The sequence below is a fragment of the Rhyacophila brunnea genome, unplaced genomic scaffold (genome assembly GCF_057557595.1).
Source record: "Rhyacophila brunnea isolate RB1 unplaced genomic scaffold, BYU_Rbru_1.0 scaffold_13, whole genome shotgun sequence".
Lineage (NCBI taxonomy): Eukaryota > Metazoa > Arthropoda > Insecta > Trichoptera > Rhyacophilidae > Rhyacophila > Rhyacophila brunnea.
This window is the reverse complement of record NW_028232785.1, coordinates 6,501,828-6,519,872: the sequence shown is the minus strand read 5'-3', so window position 1 is coordinate 6,519,872 and position 18,045 is coordinate 6,501,828. Positions and strand designations below refer to the sequence as shown.

Here is an 18,045-nt window from a genome sequence, read left to right as displayed (position 1 = left end):
TACATAGATATACAAAAGAAAAATATTATATTATTAGTTAGGTAGGTACCTATATAGCCTAGCCTACACTCGGGACTTTTTCGTACGTCTCACGAATTGAACACAGGGCATGCGTCTTCGTCCCTCAAATCGATTTGAAAATAGCCGCCATTTTGTGATGAAAGTACTAGCGCACTACTATCCAACCGGCTTGGATATCGGTTCAACACCCCAGCAGCTTCGTATTTTTTCGGTAAGATTCGGGTTGTTCGTGCAGATGCTTGTCAATAAATATAATATTTATTTTAGTCCATAGGTACCTAGTCGATGTTAAGAATAGTTGATCATATTGGATGCATATTAGTATTGAAATATTACGATTTTTTTGCAAAATGTCGACTGAAATGATGACAATGAAATTTATTGAGGAGTATAGGGCACATTGCGCATTATGGGATATAACCATAAAGACTATACGAACAAACTGAAGCGCAGGTATATTATCTATGACTTCACGAAGTGAAAGCTGTGATGAACGAATGTATACAGTAAAACGGATTCATCTCCTCTCCGCATGCACAAAACTTCTCTGTGTAAAACTAGAATTTAAAAGTTGAAGAGTAAGTGGTTGATGAAGTGACTAAATGTGGACTTGGTTTATTATTATCATCATACCTACAAACAATATTTTTATCATAAAGATTTTTTTGTCTACAGTCACGGCTGTCAACTCCTCTTCTGTGACATATTATATTTGCTTTAGAGTAGTAAAATGGACATAAAACGCGAAATAGATGATTTAGAATCTGACGCAAAAGGGCAGCATTTGTATTATGTGCCTATAATCGATACAAACATCTCAAACGCCAAGACTTATAATATCAAGAATGAAAGTGCCGACATTAAGACGTGTGGAACTATAGAGGTTAGTTTTGCCAAACAATATGTAGGTAGATATTTCATTATTTTTTCCAAACTTCCTATTTATTAGCATTAAATGCGCGTGTTTAATTACCAATCGGTTATTGATATAATTTAACCGCAATCCTATAAGACTGAAAGAAAAAGCTTTCTCCTCAGTCATACCTAATATATTTCTTTAATTGTGGTGGTTTTTTCTATTAAAGACTATAAGGCCCGTTTCAGACGGGACACCGGTGTCGCGATCGATATAATATAGGAGCCCTTTCTATTATGTTTAAGAACGCCCCGGAGCTAATGAGTCAAATATATAATAATATAAATTTCAAATATCTATAATCTATAGCGTGCTCATACTGACGCGTCTGTCGTGTTCACACAGGGAATGGTTTGATTTGTATAGATTAGTTACATGATAGATAATACACTAGCATTAACACACCTTCTACAAAATAAATGTAACGCATATTTTTTGGAAATCGATATTACCACCGGTTTTTGTGTGAAGGACTAGTCTGACTATGACAGCTGATGAATAACAAGAATGTATATTATTTATTAATAACACTGATTGTTAATATATTTGATGTGAGAATTTTGTATAATTCAATTTGAAACGAGAAAGGGCGAATCAATGTGTCAAGCACTCTGGTACCTAGGTATCTGATTTTGACAGCTGAGAAGTGGACCACTCGTTGCTTGTGCAAAAAGTTATGCTCAGGCTTCATTAATCTAAAGATGGCGGTGGCCAGACGCAAAATAGGATACTAAGTACGTGCGGCCACTCTTGAAAGTTCGAGGATAATTTGAATATGTTCGTACATACGTTCTATTTCAACCACCATAACGTTGTGAGTATGTACATAGCTAGTTCTTAAGATTACCTACACAATAAACCTAGTCTATAATCAGCACCGCGATTTCCTAACTATCGTCTCGTGTGGCACCAGACAACATGACGTCACAATTACGTCATGTCGTCTGGTGCCACACGAGACGATAGTTAGGAAATCGGGCCCCAGTACTTACTTAATCTAAAAGGTTTCCCTTTTTTCCCAGTCACTTGAAAGCTATTTCAATAATCTCTGATAGGTAATTTCTAAGCATTCTTTGGCCTTGTACGGTGGTGACATCATTTAATCGCTTTAAAAATATATCGTGGTGTTAGGTACTGACAAAAATTGGTAAGTCTCGAAATCATGTTATGGAGTAACTGCAATTTGAAGCTTGACATGCCCTTTAAAACTAGGAATAATTCTAATTTCTTTGTCCTTTATCTGGATACATCTACATCGGATAACCTTGAAATTTTTTTGTACTAACACAAACACGGCGAAAATAATGGCGGTTTGAAAATTTTGTGGTGACAGGACGAATATAATTTTAAAAATCGCCTTAGTGGCTTAAAGTGGTGCGATAGTAAAAAATGACTTTCTAGTGTTTAGTTGATTTAGGTGAAGTTAGGGACACTTAGGGTTTTACGGTACATATTTATATATAGACATAATCCGTTGTTAACTCTAAATACCTCAATTATCGTCTTAACAAGGCTTAATACTTGAAAATACATAATTTTGAAAAACACTTTCTGAGAGTATAATAGAAAAAATCTTTTTTTGAGAAAAGTAAGCCACCCCGACGGGGAATCGAACCCTGTATCTCCCGGGTATATCTGATTCCAGATTTGGAAGAGCGCTGATGAGTAAGTATTAAAATTGACCAACAGTTAAAATTGGTCGCAAGTAGTATATTGTCACTCCGTAGCATATTGGTAAATGCGACGGATGGGGCGTAAGCCCAGGAGATACAGGATTCGATTCCCCGTCGGGGTCGCTTACTTAAAAAAAAAAAATTCTATTGGTTATTATTATACTCTCTCAGAAATTGTTTTTCAAAATTATGTATTGTCAATAATTATACTGATACATTCTTAAAATCTTGTGAATTATTCGTTGAATAAAAAAAAATAGTTAATTAAGGCTTAAAACATTTTGTGATTTATCTCTGCATTGTGTTTTCAGATCCCTGAAATATCTAATATAAAGTCAGAAACCGATTTACAACAAATTGACTTTAAGGATGATCCTTTTAAAGACACAAAACCCCCGTGCAACTATAAGGAATCTCTGCCCGGATGCTCTTATTCGAGATGCAATACAGTTAATAAGGTAGGTACTTATGCTATATTGAATTTCTGAAGTAATGCATGTTGAATAATGTTTAAAAAAATTACTACCAATGGTTAAATTCAGCATTATTTTGATTTTATATTTTAAGTGATTAGTGTTTTTCAATCGCTATATACGTCGTTTTTTTGTAAAAAGGGCGAATTAACCAAAATGCCATTTTACAAGAGAGGAATTTTTCACTTTTGACATTATTTGCTTAAGACGATACATCAGTGAAACGGCAAATAATTTTCAACTATAATAGGCGCGACAAAATTTAGGACTCGCTGGCATTCGGAGACTGAACGTCGAGGTGTGAATACGTAAATTTGTTTCGTGATTGCGACGGGCGTATTAATTCTTAAATCGTATAAAGATGACTAAAAACGTTACCCATTTACTTGAAAAAGAAAACATGAAGCGCCTAGTTTCAAAAGCTCCTAAAACGGTTTTGAAAATTTTTGAGTTATATATGTATTTAGATGGATATTTTTGTTACCTATTTTATGGCCAAAAATTGAACTTTATAAAACGCCAAAAACCGTTAATACGTATGATCAAAAATTAGGGTAAATTTCAAAACCCGCTAAAATGGATGGGTGTGCTTTTCAAATACCCCTAAAATGCAAAGCCAAAATACTCTTTATAATGTAACGAATTAAAAAATAAACACATAAAGATCACAGTTTTAATAGATATGATTTTTTATCATTTTTCTCAAAACTACCTAAAATCGTTTTACCCATTTTTCTCAGAACTACCTAAAACAGTTTTAGGGGCTTTTGAAACTAGGCGCTTCACATGTCAATGAATACATTATTATTGTTACTAATATAACAATAAACAGAACATTAAATAGACGCATGTTGGATTTATAAATTATATTTCGTTCGGAATGCGTCATTTGCACCCGCGACCCGCAATACGCTCATCGCTTAGCCACGATCTTTTTAGACCATGCCTCAACTGAGGTATAGCCTTAAGTATTAATTACCTGTGGATGATTATAAATGTCTAACAAGTTTATAATGAAACTTACAAAGAATACTGTCTTTATAATAGGCATTGTAATATAATATTTTAAAACGCCTAATATGTCACATTCGCTTTTTATTCGTAATACAAAATGAATGCCTTTACGATTACATATTATTCTTAAGTAATTTCCTGTGGAGATACAAATTCGCCCTTTTTACACAACAAAGCTAGTTTTTTTCATTAAAATTTAGATTTCGCCAAAATGGTTGATTGGCCTTTTTTAAAAAATATTTACGACAGGATAATGCTAGTGAAATAGGTGGTATTGTATGGTGGTTACCAGGGCTTTTTTTTAAAGGTGCAGGAACTCACTTCTTGTCAAGCTTTTTTCTATAGAAAATCGCATATCTCCAAATAGGTATCATTTAAATTATCAGCCGTTGATCACGAGTGACCAATGGGAACGCAGACGAGTCCACTTCATATTTGTCGCCACAAAAGAGCGCCAATTTTGAAACCATCCACATTTCTTCCGGTTCATAACAGTGTCATATTTTATCATTTTGACGAGTTGTATAAATGTGAATTGTAATTATATAAGCGCGAACATTCCTTCGTCTAATTGCTTTTGAAACATTAAAAATACCGTGAAAAAAGGTGCCGAACTACGCTCTCATCGCGTTACATGCCAAAAAAATCCAAAAGTTATAAATTTAATATTTATATTACAATAGGGATATTTGCTAAAAACTCAAAAATACACCACTGTAATTAATAGCCAATCGATCCTTCTCTAATTCTAGCGAATTATTAATTATAACTACGTTTAACTAAGGTACTTCTATTTCCAACAATCAGAAGGTAGATAACTTTTATGATAATGCTATTACTAACTTAATTATAGCACACGTCGTAAATCAATCATTAAAATGTCAAACGTCTAATATTCAACCGATTCCCGATGGTTATCATCTGTTTTTATCCGGTAGACATATTTATCATAATATACTATTTGGTGCATTTTTTACATTGGCAGATTTGTTTACTAGTCTTACATTATGTCCTTTCCGACTATGTCTAATTCTAATAAGATCATATGGGCCTCAACAGGGTGGAGGTTTGTATTAACAGATTTTTATACTGACGAGAATTTGATGTCAGCCACTTGCATATACCTATTAGGTCCATACTCTGACTCATACACAAATTGTAAAACGATATGTGTACTTGCCAGACCGAGGATTCGAACCTGGGACCCACGACGCTTAAGCCATGCGGTCATCGTGGATGTAGAAATTTATCTCCTCAATTCAAAAGGTTATTTAATTGCTGTCTTGTAAAATGTTACTTAAGTATATGATAGAGGTTTCGTCGATTATTTAAGGCACTTTTTTCTAGTAGTATCTCACAAATGCTTATGTTGAAAATCTCAGAATATCAATGACATGGTATTAAAGGATAACTTGTCTCTAAATAAATAATAATTTATTTACATAATCCCGTGCATGTATACTCCTTTAGAAGTGGATCATGGTTATTCAAAATATTATGAAGTTAAAAATTAAATTAATTTCCCTTTGTTGTTTTTTTCAGAATGTTGTTGAAAGCACCGTGGCTAACATTGCGAGTTTCAAATCTACTTGGACGAAGGCTGATGCACAGATGCCTTGTGACGATATGCAAATTTACATTCAAGATACTAAAAAAGAAATTCTGGAATATAACGAACACATAACAAAGATGGACACTGTCTCTGCCACCAATTTATCTAGTGATAAAGCTTTGCAAAAAATAACACCATCAAAACTGAATAATTCAAATATAAAGCTCTTTAAATGCGATGTATGCGATTTCACATGTAAACAGTCTGGAAATTTAAAATCACACAAAATGACGCATTCTGGTGAAAAGCCATTCAAATGCGATGTATGTAATTACTCATGCATTCAGTCATACGGTTTGAAATTACACAAAGAGACACATTCTAAAACGCTTTTAAAATGTGACGTATGTAATTTTACAACTGTACGATCTAGTAAAATGAAATTACACAAAATGACTCATATTGATAACAAACCATATAAATGTGACGTGTGTGACTTCTCGTGTTTACGATCTAGTAACATGAAATCTCACTCAATGACACACTCTGGTGAAAAGCCATTTACGTGCGATGAGTGCGATTACTCATGTGTTCAATTCGTACAAATAAAATTACACAAAATGACTCATTCCGGTGAAAAACCATTTAAATGTGTCGAATGCGATTTCTCGTGTATTCGATCAGGTGACTTAAAATCTCACAAAATGATTCATTCTGGTGAAAAGCCATTCAAATGTGATCAATGTAATTTCTCAAGTATACAATTTAGCAACTTGAAATCGCACAAAATGACTCATTCCGCAGAAAAGCCGTTCAAATGTGATACATGCAGTTTCACTTGTATTAAATCTGGTAACATGACATCACACAAAATGATTCATTCTGGTGTAAAACCATTTATATGTGACAAATGTAATTTTTCATGTTCGCGATCTTCTAGCATGAAATTACATAAAATGACTCATTCTGACGAAAAGCGATTTAAATGTGACGAGTGTAACTATTCGTGCATACAGCGCTGCAGCATGAAATCACACAAAATTACACATTCTAGTGGGAAAAAATTTATCGATAATAACTTGTAATTCAATTTGTTTTTTTCTCGTCGTCGGAGAGGTGCGGGTGTATTTTAGTGAAGACTTAGTTGCTGCTGACTAGATAATGGTTTTTTAATTAACACATTAAAAATGCACGTTAATTACATCGATCGGCCGCCTGGTCATTACGCGCCAGGTGCGTCTTCAGCGTCCAAAGTATTAAACAAGGTGTTTAATAAGTCTTAATAATATTGTTTATATGAGCAAATCAAAGCGGTACTACTGAACGTGTATTTATTTACTTTGTACTGTCGCTTCTAGAATTCTCAAATTCCGTTTTTAAATTATTAAAAACATTCACAAGATGGACTTTTATGTTCGATACCAGACCACCTCTCAAGCCAGTGATGAAGGGAGGAGGTATGCTGTTATGATCCTACATACATATAATGACTGATAAAGTTTACGAATATGTTTTTGAATATCTATACATAATTTAAAAACATCTCCTGCATTTATACACACTAGAAAAAATCATTATGTAGATAAAAATACGACACCTGACGAGACTTGAACCTGTATCTGCTAGATTCGCGCCAGTTGCTTTTCCAATTAAGCTACGGGAATCTTATTGAATCACTACAATTTTAACTAGTACTCGGTTACATGAAATGCTTATCGAATTGCATTATAATGTTGACTATCGGTTTTAGTAAGTATATTAACTTAAGGAAGGTTGTGTAATTAGAGATGTTTTCAAATTATGTATGTTCAGTATTATAGAATATTACATTCTGAAATCTTGTGTCTTATTCGTTGAATAAAAGAAATGGTTTATTAAAAGGATTTGTTTTTATTGAACTAAGACTACAATTTACAGATGGTGTTTTTGAAATTCGATTAAACCAGGACATAATAAATAAAAAAATATATTATGTATATAAGTGAATGACAATGAACCGGCAAAGAGAGTGATGTCCAGCAATCCAATAGGACGTAGAAGAAGAGGGAGGCAAAAGATTCGCTGGTTGGATCTCGCTGCCAGTGACTGTCGTATTCTGGGGGTACCGAACTGGAAAGCTGCCACACTGGATAGGGACAGGTGGAGGGAGCTGTTGGAGGAGGCCAGAACCCACACCGGGTTGTCGCGCCCCTGATGATTATGATGATATATTATATAAGAGGGGCAATATAAGATAAGAGGGGCAAGGAATCTGCTTTCTCATACAACTGAATGAAGCAGGCCAACAATACGACAACTATTACCGACAAATATTTTTTCGAGGATAAACTGTGGTCATTATAACGTACTCATAATGTGTTGAAGTAAATTTTGCCGCAAATTGAATACCAGCCTGCCACCATACTTTTTTTTATATAACCTCCTTACTTCACCATACTTTCATATATCCTGCTACAAAGAACATTTTTCGTTTCGAAGCTTTCAATATTATAATAGTATTTTTTGGTTTATTTTCCGTAAAATAATTATATTAAACATTTTTCTCACAATCATTCGATTAGGAACACTGACTTGATGTCGAAAAAGTGATGCACTTTCAGCACGAAAATACAGCCATTTAAAAACCGGTTTAAGGCGGACAATGCACAGGCTACGCATGCACTGCGGTACGTTAAGTTCAACTAGTGTACGAAACACATGCCCGAATGTAGACAGGACTAATTTTCACTGTCAAAGAGAATGAAAATTCATCAAATATAATCCAAAATTGCATAACACAATGTAGGTACCTATGTATATTAAAATGAAACACTGCCATCTTTGGTTCATACGTACCTATTGATGCAAGTCCAACTTACATTATTCGAATTTGACTTTTTGAAGTCTTTGAGATAGGGATAGAGATAGGTATAATATTATGCTCTTCCATTTTTGCATGTGGTGTTACTCTACTAATTTAGGTACCTACATATCTAAATTTTTCTTGTCGTTGGTCATGCCTCCCTTTTTAATTTTTTATTTCAAGTCATACCCGCGCATCCCTTTTTATGTATGGTATTGACATTGCCCCCAGGCTAGAATGTTTGGCGGGCCCCGCTACCTATCGCTATGTTTAAAGGCAGTGTGACGCGCTGCAGTAGCGTTTTCCAATGAATGGTGTATGCGGTAAAATTAATCCGTATAATTAGCGATTTTTTTGTAAGTACTTACATCCATTTGAATTATGAAGTTGTCGAGTATCGGTACACAGTAAACAATCATATCGTTCAACCAAATATTTTAAATTATTAATATCATTGAAGTTAAACAGCGCCTTTTAATTAAAATAACTTTTTTCACTATTAGAGCAAATTTGAGATCTGTCGTTATCTCACTTATGTGGTCAACTCACCACGCCGGGCCCTTCCTGAGCCCGGGCCTCCAGGTTAGAGCCCTGGGGCCGTATGTTAGAACTTGCGAGTTGTAGTCGCCCGGTCGACATGACGTCATATGACATCATTGTGACGTACTACCGGAGTGATAATAGCATTCGAGAAAATAACGCTACTAAAATAGTGGCGTTATCCATTGTCCCCATACACAAATAGGTATTTCAGCATAATAATATCTATGGTGAGCAGTGTGTGTTGGGCGGCTTGCCTCGAGCGTGTATTGGCTTACGTCACAATTACGTCATGTCGTCGGGTCACTTTATATCACCAGTTAGAACATAGGGCTGCTTTTAGCCCCCCATTATGGGGACCATGGGTATTGATATTCCTTTATACTTAGGTACTCCATGAATTTGGCCTCCATTAGGTTTGTTTGTACCAAAGAGTTTCGTTACTAACTATTAAAAAATCGAATCCTTTTCCGAAGATACCTAGGTAGGTATCAATAAAAGTCAAAATACATTACATAACTTTCAATTATTATTGTTCAATAAATAAAAAATACAACTGGTTATCGGCAATTTTATTTTAGCCATAAAGTTGTTGGTACCTTCTGGTTTGAAACGGTTTGATTTTTATTGTGGCAACCAGTGCTGCCAACCGTACTATAAATAATTAATATGGTATTTGTATAAAGAGATTTAAAATCAGTTTGTATTTGTACGATAATTTGGGTCCACGTACTATGTACGATATAAAACAGGTAGGAATAGTACGCCCAAAATCCTGAAATTTTGGAAAAAAACATGTAAAAAGTACTAAAATTTCAATATTTCCGTTCGATAAATTGGTGCAAAGTAGGTACGTACTATAATTTAGCAATATAATAAGATTTGGAGAACTTGGAAAAAAATGCTCGAAAAACGTAAAAAAATCCCTTGACATTGTTTTAAAATGAAATTTCTTGAATTCTTCGGTAGGTAAACATATCATTAGATTTAGTTTAGATTTAGATTTTTTTCTGAGAAACAAAAAACCTATATACATTTTCAACAGAGATCGTTATCTTACCTTGAAAAGGTTCTAACTGACATTTTGGCCTAAAATTACTTTTTGGTGTGAAAAGGTTCCATTAGCCATATTTTATCATATAGGTACGTTCATTTCAGAGTCATCTATTGTCAAATATGGGAATTAGCAGTAATATGCCGGAGTTCTGTCTAGTACATGTATATTTATATTCAAAATATGACCATTCCAAATTTCAAACGCTCATAGCTCAAAACATGGTCAAGTGCAATTAGTACCTTTTCAAAGTAAGGTAACGAGATGACAAGGCATACTATATTTTTTCCCTAAATACTATAATTTTGAGGCTTGTACCTACTATAATTCCACTTTGAAAAGATGGCAACACTGGTGGCAAGACAAATCTAATATAAACAAAAAGCTCAGACATTATCTGTCAAATGCGTCAATTCCAGATAATATGACGTATCTGGTTAAGTCTTAAATACGAAAAATGGATGTGAAATGCGAACCAGATGAATTAGAATCTGATGCAGAGGAGCAGAGTTGGTTTGACGTACCAATAATATACCCCAACTCCCTCGATACTGACACACATATTAAACAAGAGACTGCCAACGATGTCAGCAGTTCTTTTCAGGTTAGTTTTTCAAATATTATCTAATAAGCTTAACCACAGCCATCTTTAGATTAATAAAGCATGAGCATAACTTTTTGCACAAGTAACGAGTGGTCCACTTTTTAACTGTCAAAATCAGATCCCAGATTGCTTGACATATTGATTCGCTCTTTCTCGTTTCAAATTGAATTATAAAAATTTCTAAAATCAAATATATTAACTATCAGTGTTATTTATACTTAAATAATATACATTCATGTTATTCATCAGCTGTCAAAGTCAGACTAGTCCTTCACAGAAAAACTGGTGGTAATATCGATTTCCAAAAAATATGTAGCATTGATCAAAGCATTACATTTGTAGAATATGTAGGTATGCTAAGTGAACACGAGAGACGCGTCAATATGAGCACTCTAAAGACAATTATAGGCAATGACAGGTCATCCATAGACAACGGGAGGAGAGGAAAGGTAGGACCAGTCGTGAATGTATCGGGTTTCTCTTCAGTCGGCAATGGCTTAACATATTCCTAACCACGTAAGACAATTTAATAAATATTGATAATTATGATTATTTTTATTACCACGTTTTTATTAGCTCGTATTCTTGTTTGTCCTTTTTTTTTTCTTGTGTGTCCAGTACATTTTTTTTTGTTTGTCCAAGATTTGTATTGGACGATTGAAGATGTTTAACTAACTTCCCGACTAGCTAAACATTTGAAACATTTAGAATATATCTGAACGCGACGACAATGCATTTTTTTAATACGTTTAGCCATTTTTAAACAGAATTGAATTATTCATTTTCAGTTAATTCTGTTTTGTATGGAAAGTTATTATTGTCGGTTGCTAAGGGAGTCCTAGCAACTAAATTATTAATATATAAGTGCGTTACTATGTAAATCAATATGAAATGTCAAAATGATATTTCAATATTCTATAATATTTATTCAGTATTTCTATCAAGTACAATACAAGTTTTTATTAATACATAGAATTGTCAAGTTTATATAATTCAACAGAAAATTAAAAAAACGTGGTACTTATATAAAAAGTTCTTTTTATCTTGTAATTATTACCTTAAATTTCTGCTAGTATAGGTAGTAATCTGAATTGATAGTGTCTAAAAACTTTTTCAAATGTCTTGAAAATATCGTGTCCGGAAGCTTGTACGTATGCAGTTCACCGTATCATACTTCACTGTGAAATGTTGTATCGGAAATAATATACGGCCGTATATTAAAGACGGTCCAACTCTTTGGGTCGTAGAGTGCTGTCATAAAATTCATGTCTAAATAAACACGGTTCTTATCGGTTTAGAGGAAGCTAGCAGCAAATTTTGAAAAATAAATAGCCGATATACCTACTAGATTATTTGTTAGGTTAGGTTAGGTTTGCAGTCTTGAATTCTTGAATTTTTCCAAAATCAGGTATGAAAATTGAATTGATCTTCATTTATTGAATCTAATAAAAATGCAGACTGTATAGTGTACTATCATCTCTCTTTTTGATAAGAAAGCTCACGGCGAACTGTGCCACAGGAAAATGTTTTACGTACAATTTACATGTACCTACTTACCTAACCGAATATGTAACACAGTCAAAAAAAGCCTTACAGGTACATGACGCCCTAAGCTTGTAAAAAATCACTGATATAGTACTTAGGCTTAGACTATAGATACATCTAGACGCCACCCGTTGCATTGCTAAATGAAGCCGCGTGCCTTGCGTTTGGTTTGTGGGCGAGCGAACGCATTCATCTACAAATGTTCGAGACCATAGACTATTTCGCTAGTGCTCGCCCAAAGAGCTCGCACTAGACGCTCAGAATTAAAATATAATTTTCTATTTTTTTACGTTATATAGTATTTTTAGGCGGTCAAAATGCAACCATTAGGTAAAGATATCCATAATTAAAGTTATTTTAAAGAAACACTAGGTCACTGACATTAAAATATATAATAAAATACAAATAAATTATCACGAACATGTATCAACCTACCTATGAAACGTAATACCATCTTCTTGCTTATCAGTACGGCTACCACATTTTAAGACAACACACAGAACCATCTTTTCTACTTAATTAACTAAACATATTTACCATTGACTTTATGTTTAACACAAAAATATCAATTTTAGCAACTCGAGCTCGCAAGTTATCGACGCTATGTGAAGCGTTTCGCCCCGATTTGATGACGATACTTTTGGAAACTAGCTCACAGATATGTAGACCTTTTATCTTACTCTAGCGCGTGTCGCAGAGATTGTAAGGGTGCCGAATACTTTCTCACTCGCACTCATGCATCGTTTTTGTTCAGGCCTTGTACTTAGGCTTTATCCAGATGGCTGAGATACTGAGGTAAGCATTATCCATCGTAACAGGTCCAATGAAAGGTCGGGAGGAAACAAGTCAGTCTCTCCGTAATTTTCACTTGATAGAAGTAAGTAAGTAAGTATCTTGCTAGAGAACGTAGTGCCTCGGAAAATAACACCCACCTCTGTTATATTGTACCGATTGTACCCTTGTACTTATGTATCCATAAAGAAACTCTCACTTCTCCATCATCACGAAAAACCATGATCGTCTTTCATCTACCACACCCAGTGGCGCACCCAGGGAGGGGGGGGGAGCAGAGCCATAAAAACACGGCAAAAAAATGATTTGTAATAATTCTCCAGCACCCTTTTTAGAAAAATCTCTTAGATTTTAATTTCTAACACAAAATTTTCGAAACACTAAATATGTCAGGTTGTTTTAGAAACCCAATCCCTAATGGAACTGTCAAAAAATTCTAGGTGTCCACCCGAATTCCGGAGTGGTGTAGGTCATGGCTGGGGAGGGCTGACAGGGCTCTAACCTGGGGGCCCGAGCTGTGGGGGGCCCGGCGTGTCGGGTTGACCAGATAAGTGAGATAAACACACATCATAAATTAGCTTTAATTATTATACTTCATGGCCATGAACATTTTCAATTACTTACATTAATTGTGCAATATATTTTATATACTCAGATATACTATATTTAGATATTCGACAGCTCCATTATTAAAGTAGATGTATTAAAAATCGCCAATAATTCACTATATAAGTACCCTTAATTTGAACTAAAACACAATTTGAAAAACCTTTAATGTAGTGTTTCACACTACCTTTAATCGTAGCGGTAGGTAGGGGGCCCGCCAAATATCCTTGCCTGAGCGACCGTTTCAGGATGTGTGGACCATGGTGTAGGTACACCGAGTGCAATAGACAAAATACCGATTAACGAGAAATTAGGCTGTGAAGAAGAAAAAGAGCCTATGGGAAAAATTTACATTCTCCTCCTTGCCCCCCCCCCCAATATTATATCCTGGGTGCGCCACTGACCACACCATCTACCACTCTCATATGTGTATAACACACTCGAAAAACGCCTTATAAGTACATGACGCCCTAAGCTTGTAAAAGATCACTAATATACTTACCCTAATAGCACATGTGTCTTATTTATAACATAATGTTTTACTTTTCAGAAACCAGTAACTGATCTGATAAAATCTGAGTCTGATGTCCACCGAATTGGCGTCAAGTACGAGACTATTGACGACACACAACTCATCATCAATAATTATGAGGAACCACAACCTGGCTGCTCTCGTTCGGTATGTAGGCCAGTAAATCAGGAACCAACATACGTTTTTTTTTAAAACGTATTTTGGTTTTTTTTAAATATATACAATTTGGTATATCGCAGTAGCGAAGGGTGGCTGTTAAGATTCGCCATAAATAGTGCACATTAAACTTTGTTAGTCATACGTATTTGTTTTTATTGAGTTAAGACTATAATTTACAGATTTTATTGGGTAGTTTTTTTAAAATCAATTAAACCCTGCCTAAACCAAACCATAATCGTTTTGGTATATTTTGGGCGATACGACAAAATTGTGCGCACCTTTTCATTCATACCTATCTGATTTCGTTGTATTTAGAATACATATTACACATATTGCTGGTTCATTTTTTTTTAATTCATTAAGCCCTGCCTAAACAAAACCATAAAAGATAAAAAAATATTACTCCATCTATAAAATATTCAAAGTTTTGTATGATTTAAGTGCATAATTATAGATACTTTATAGATAGACGAGTATTATTATGGCTTGGTTTCGCAGGGTTTAATTGTATTTTAAAAACAAACTGACACCATCTGTAAATTGTAGGCTTATTTAAATGAAAACAAATACGTATGGCTGACAAAGTTTAGTGTGCACTATTTATGGCGGATCTTAACAGCTTACCTCCACCCTTCGCCACTGGATATCGTCACCTTACTATTAAGACCTCGTAAGTCCGATATTATGAAAAAATTAAGTTTGTTAAAGCAATTTAAATCATAATAAAGTTTCGGTTCTCTAGACTAGTGTCTATGCTGTCCATATATCGACAAATTTTAAAAACTCGTAGGACTCGTAGTTTCAAACATGGAATTAATACCTCGTATTTCACAACCAATGTTAACAGATTCATCGATTAGAGAAGTATTGAAAATATTGTTTTTATTACGTTTTCACCTTCCTTCAACATTCTAAAACAGACTTACGAGGTTTTAATAGTAAGGTGACAATATACCCACTAGAAACATATTTTTTTGAAAAAAAATACAACTCCCGACCGGACTTAAACCTGTAACCACTGGATGTACGCAAATGTGTTTTAACCAAACGTAATTAAGCTACAGGCTTTCTACTTAATTACGACGAATTTAATTAGTAGTTCTTACATGAAATGCTTATCAAATTGCGTTAACGTTGACTATCGGACTAATTGGACTATATATCAGTGGCAAAGGGTGGATGTAGGCTGTTAAGATCCGATATAAATAGTACTCAATAAACTTTGTCAGTGGAACGTATTTAATTTCATTGAACGACTACAATGTGTAGATAGTATTTGTTAGTGTTTAAAATTCAATCAAACCCTGCCTAATCCAAGACCATAGTACATAATAGTCGAAAAATATTCATTTATCTGTATAACATATATCTAAAATTATGCCATTAAACCATAGATTATTTTAGATATTTCATAGATATAAGAATATTTTTTATGTTTTATGGTTTGATTTAGGCAGGGCTTAATGAATCATAAAAAAAATAACGATCAATCTCATTTCAACGAAAACTAAATTAATTACTGAAAAGGAAAGTGTGCACTATTTTTGTCGACTCGCCAATAGCATACCTGAACCAGTATAGTGTGGCTTAGGCAGGGTTTAATTGAATTTTAAAAACTAACGAGTACTATCTGCAAATTGTGTTTAAAGTTCAACGAAAACAAATTAGTGAGACCGTCAAAGTTTAGTGTGCTCTATTTATGTTGAATGCTAACATCCTACTTCCACCCCTCATCATTGATATCAACTCAATGCTAATATTAATTCATATCGCGCATTCCGTAAAGAAAAAGTTTGGAGATGAATTATTGTTACTAGAAAACCATCTAGTTATTCTCATGTGTATTTTACTAATAGAATTTCGTCATACTTCATATATTATATGTTTTCAAAAGTGACCTTCCACTGTGTCTAAAGCGCAAAGTGTTCAACCGGTGTGTGCTTCCCGTGATCACATATGCCAGTGAAACATGGACCATAAGTAAAAGAGAGATCCAGAAACCTAGAGTAGCACAACGTGGTATGGAGAGGTGCATGCTGGGCATATCGCGAAAGGACAAGAATAGGAATGAGTGGATAAGGAAGCAGACAAGGGTTTGAGATATAATAGAGTTTATTAAAAGCCTTAAATAAAGATGGGCTGGACACATAGCTCAAAAAAGAGACAATCGTTGGACAAATCTAGTCATCCAGTGGTATCCAAGAAGTACAAACCGTCCGCAAGGTAGACCTAGAAACCGCTGGATCGATGAAATGATAAAGTTCTGCGGAAATACGTGCCAATGCAATGCACAGGACCGAGAGAAGTGGAAGCACCTTTGAGAGGCCTTCATCCAGCAGTGGATAGATTCAGGCTGATGATGATAATGATGATTTGTCACAATAAATATAATATATTTTTTTCTTTTTTTAGGTCATTTCTGTCAGCAAGGTAGTGAACGCTTTGAATCTCAAATCGACCCGGTGTTTATCAGAAATTGAAGAATTCTCAGATGACATAAACGTTAATGAACAAAACGTTAAAAAAGAAATCCAGGAATACAATGAAAAATGTGTTCATAAAGCTGGTACAAATAAACGAAACAAGATATCTAACCCAGAATTAGTAGCTGTTAATAAATTAGAAAAAACCTATTGTTTTCATAATAATTTTGCGTGCAGTATTTGCACAAAATTCTTCGCATCGCTAGACTTACTGAAGATTCACAAAATAACACATAAAAATAGTAAAAATAAAACATTTGAATGCACTTCATGCGATTACAAAGGGAAAGACTCCACTGCTTTAAAGAGACATATCTTAATACATAGTAAAGAAAAACCCTTTAAATGTACCATCTGTGACTTTAAATGTAAAGATTACCGTATCCTCAACAGACATGCAAGAGTTCATAGCGGAGAAACTCCGTTCAAATGCAACGTATGCAATTTCGCATGCAGTCATTCTGCTAATTTAAAGAGGCATAAATTGATTCATACTGGCGAAAAGCCCTTTCATTGTAATTTATGTGATTATAAGTGTAAAGATCCAAGCAGTTTAAGGAGGCATATAATGGTTCACAGTAGCGAAAGGCCTTTTAAATGTAACATATGTATTTATTCATGTAAAGACTCGGGTAACTTAAAGAAACATAAAAAAATTCATAGCAGTGAAAACTCTTTGAGGTCGGCTAATGTCAAGATAAATCCGGACATATAAGCCCGGAACACTTTTTAAATGCTACGAAAGTATATACGTATATTTTTTGATGTTTATTAGCAAATTTAATTAGTTTAGTGGTTTCAAAACTACTCTTAGGCAGTGGCGCACCCAGAATTTAATATTGGGGGGAGGGGGCAAGGAGGAGAATGTAAATTAGTCCCATAGGCTCTTTTTCTTCTTCACAGCCTAATTTCTCGTTTATCGGTCTTTTATCTATTGCACTCGGTGTACCTATACCATGGTCCCTACATCCTGAAACCGGGGCCCTCAGGCTAGGATATGTGGCGTGCCCCCTACCTACCGCTAAGGTTAAAGGCAGTGTAAAACACTACATTAACGTTTTTCAAATTGTGTTTTAGTTCAAATTAAGGGTTCTTATACAGTGAATTATTGGCGATTTTTAATACATCTACTTTAATAATGGAGCTGTCGCGTATCGACACATTATAATCAAAAAATATTTGCACAATTATATAAGTAATTGAAAATATTAAAGGCCATGAACTATAATAGCGCCGCAG

At 34.5% G+C, this 18,045-nt stretch overlaps 1 protein-coding gene and 1 long non-coding RNA gene across 2 annotated transcripts; both read left to right on the top strand.

The window, feature by feature from the left end:
- Nucleotides 1–476: 476 nt before the first annotated feature.
- LOC147076291 (uncharacterized) lies at nucleotides 477–7,524 on the top strand. Its single transcript, XR_015069895.1, has 4 exons — nucleotides 477–599; nucleotides 697–904; nucleotides 2,922–3,068; nucleotides 5,640–7,524. It is a non-coding gene; the product is annotated as an uncharacterized LOC147076291 (long non-coding RNA).
- Nucleotides 7,525–10,435: 2,911 nt separating this feature from the next.
- Nucleotides 10,436–17,595, top strand: LOC147076290 (uncharacterized). The gene is made up of 3 exons (XM_085941694.1): nucleotides 10,436–10,689; nucleotides 14,183–14,311; nucleotides 16,736–17,595. The coding sequence occupies exons 1-3, from the start codon at nucleotides 10,543–10,545 to the stop codon at nucleotides 17,519–17,521; spliced, it is 1,062 nt and encodes a 353-aa protein (XP_085797820.1). The 5' UTR covers nucleotides 10,436–10,542; the 3' UTR covers nucleotides 17,522–17,595.
- Nucleotides 17,596–18,045: the final 450 nt, after the last annotated feature.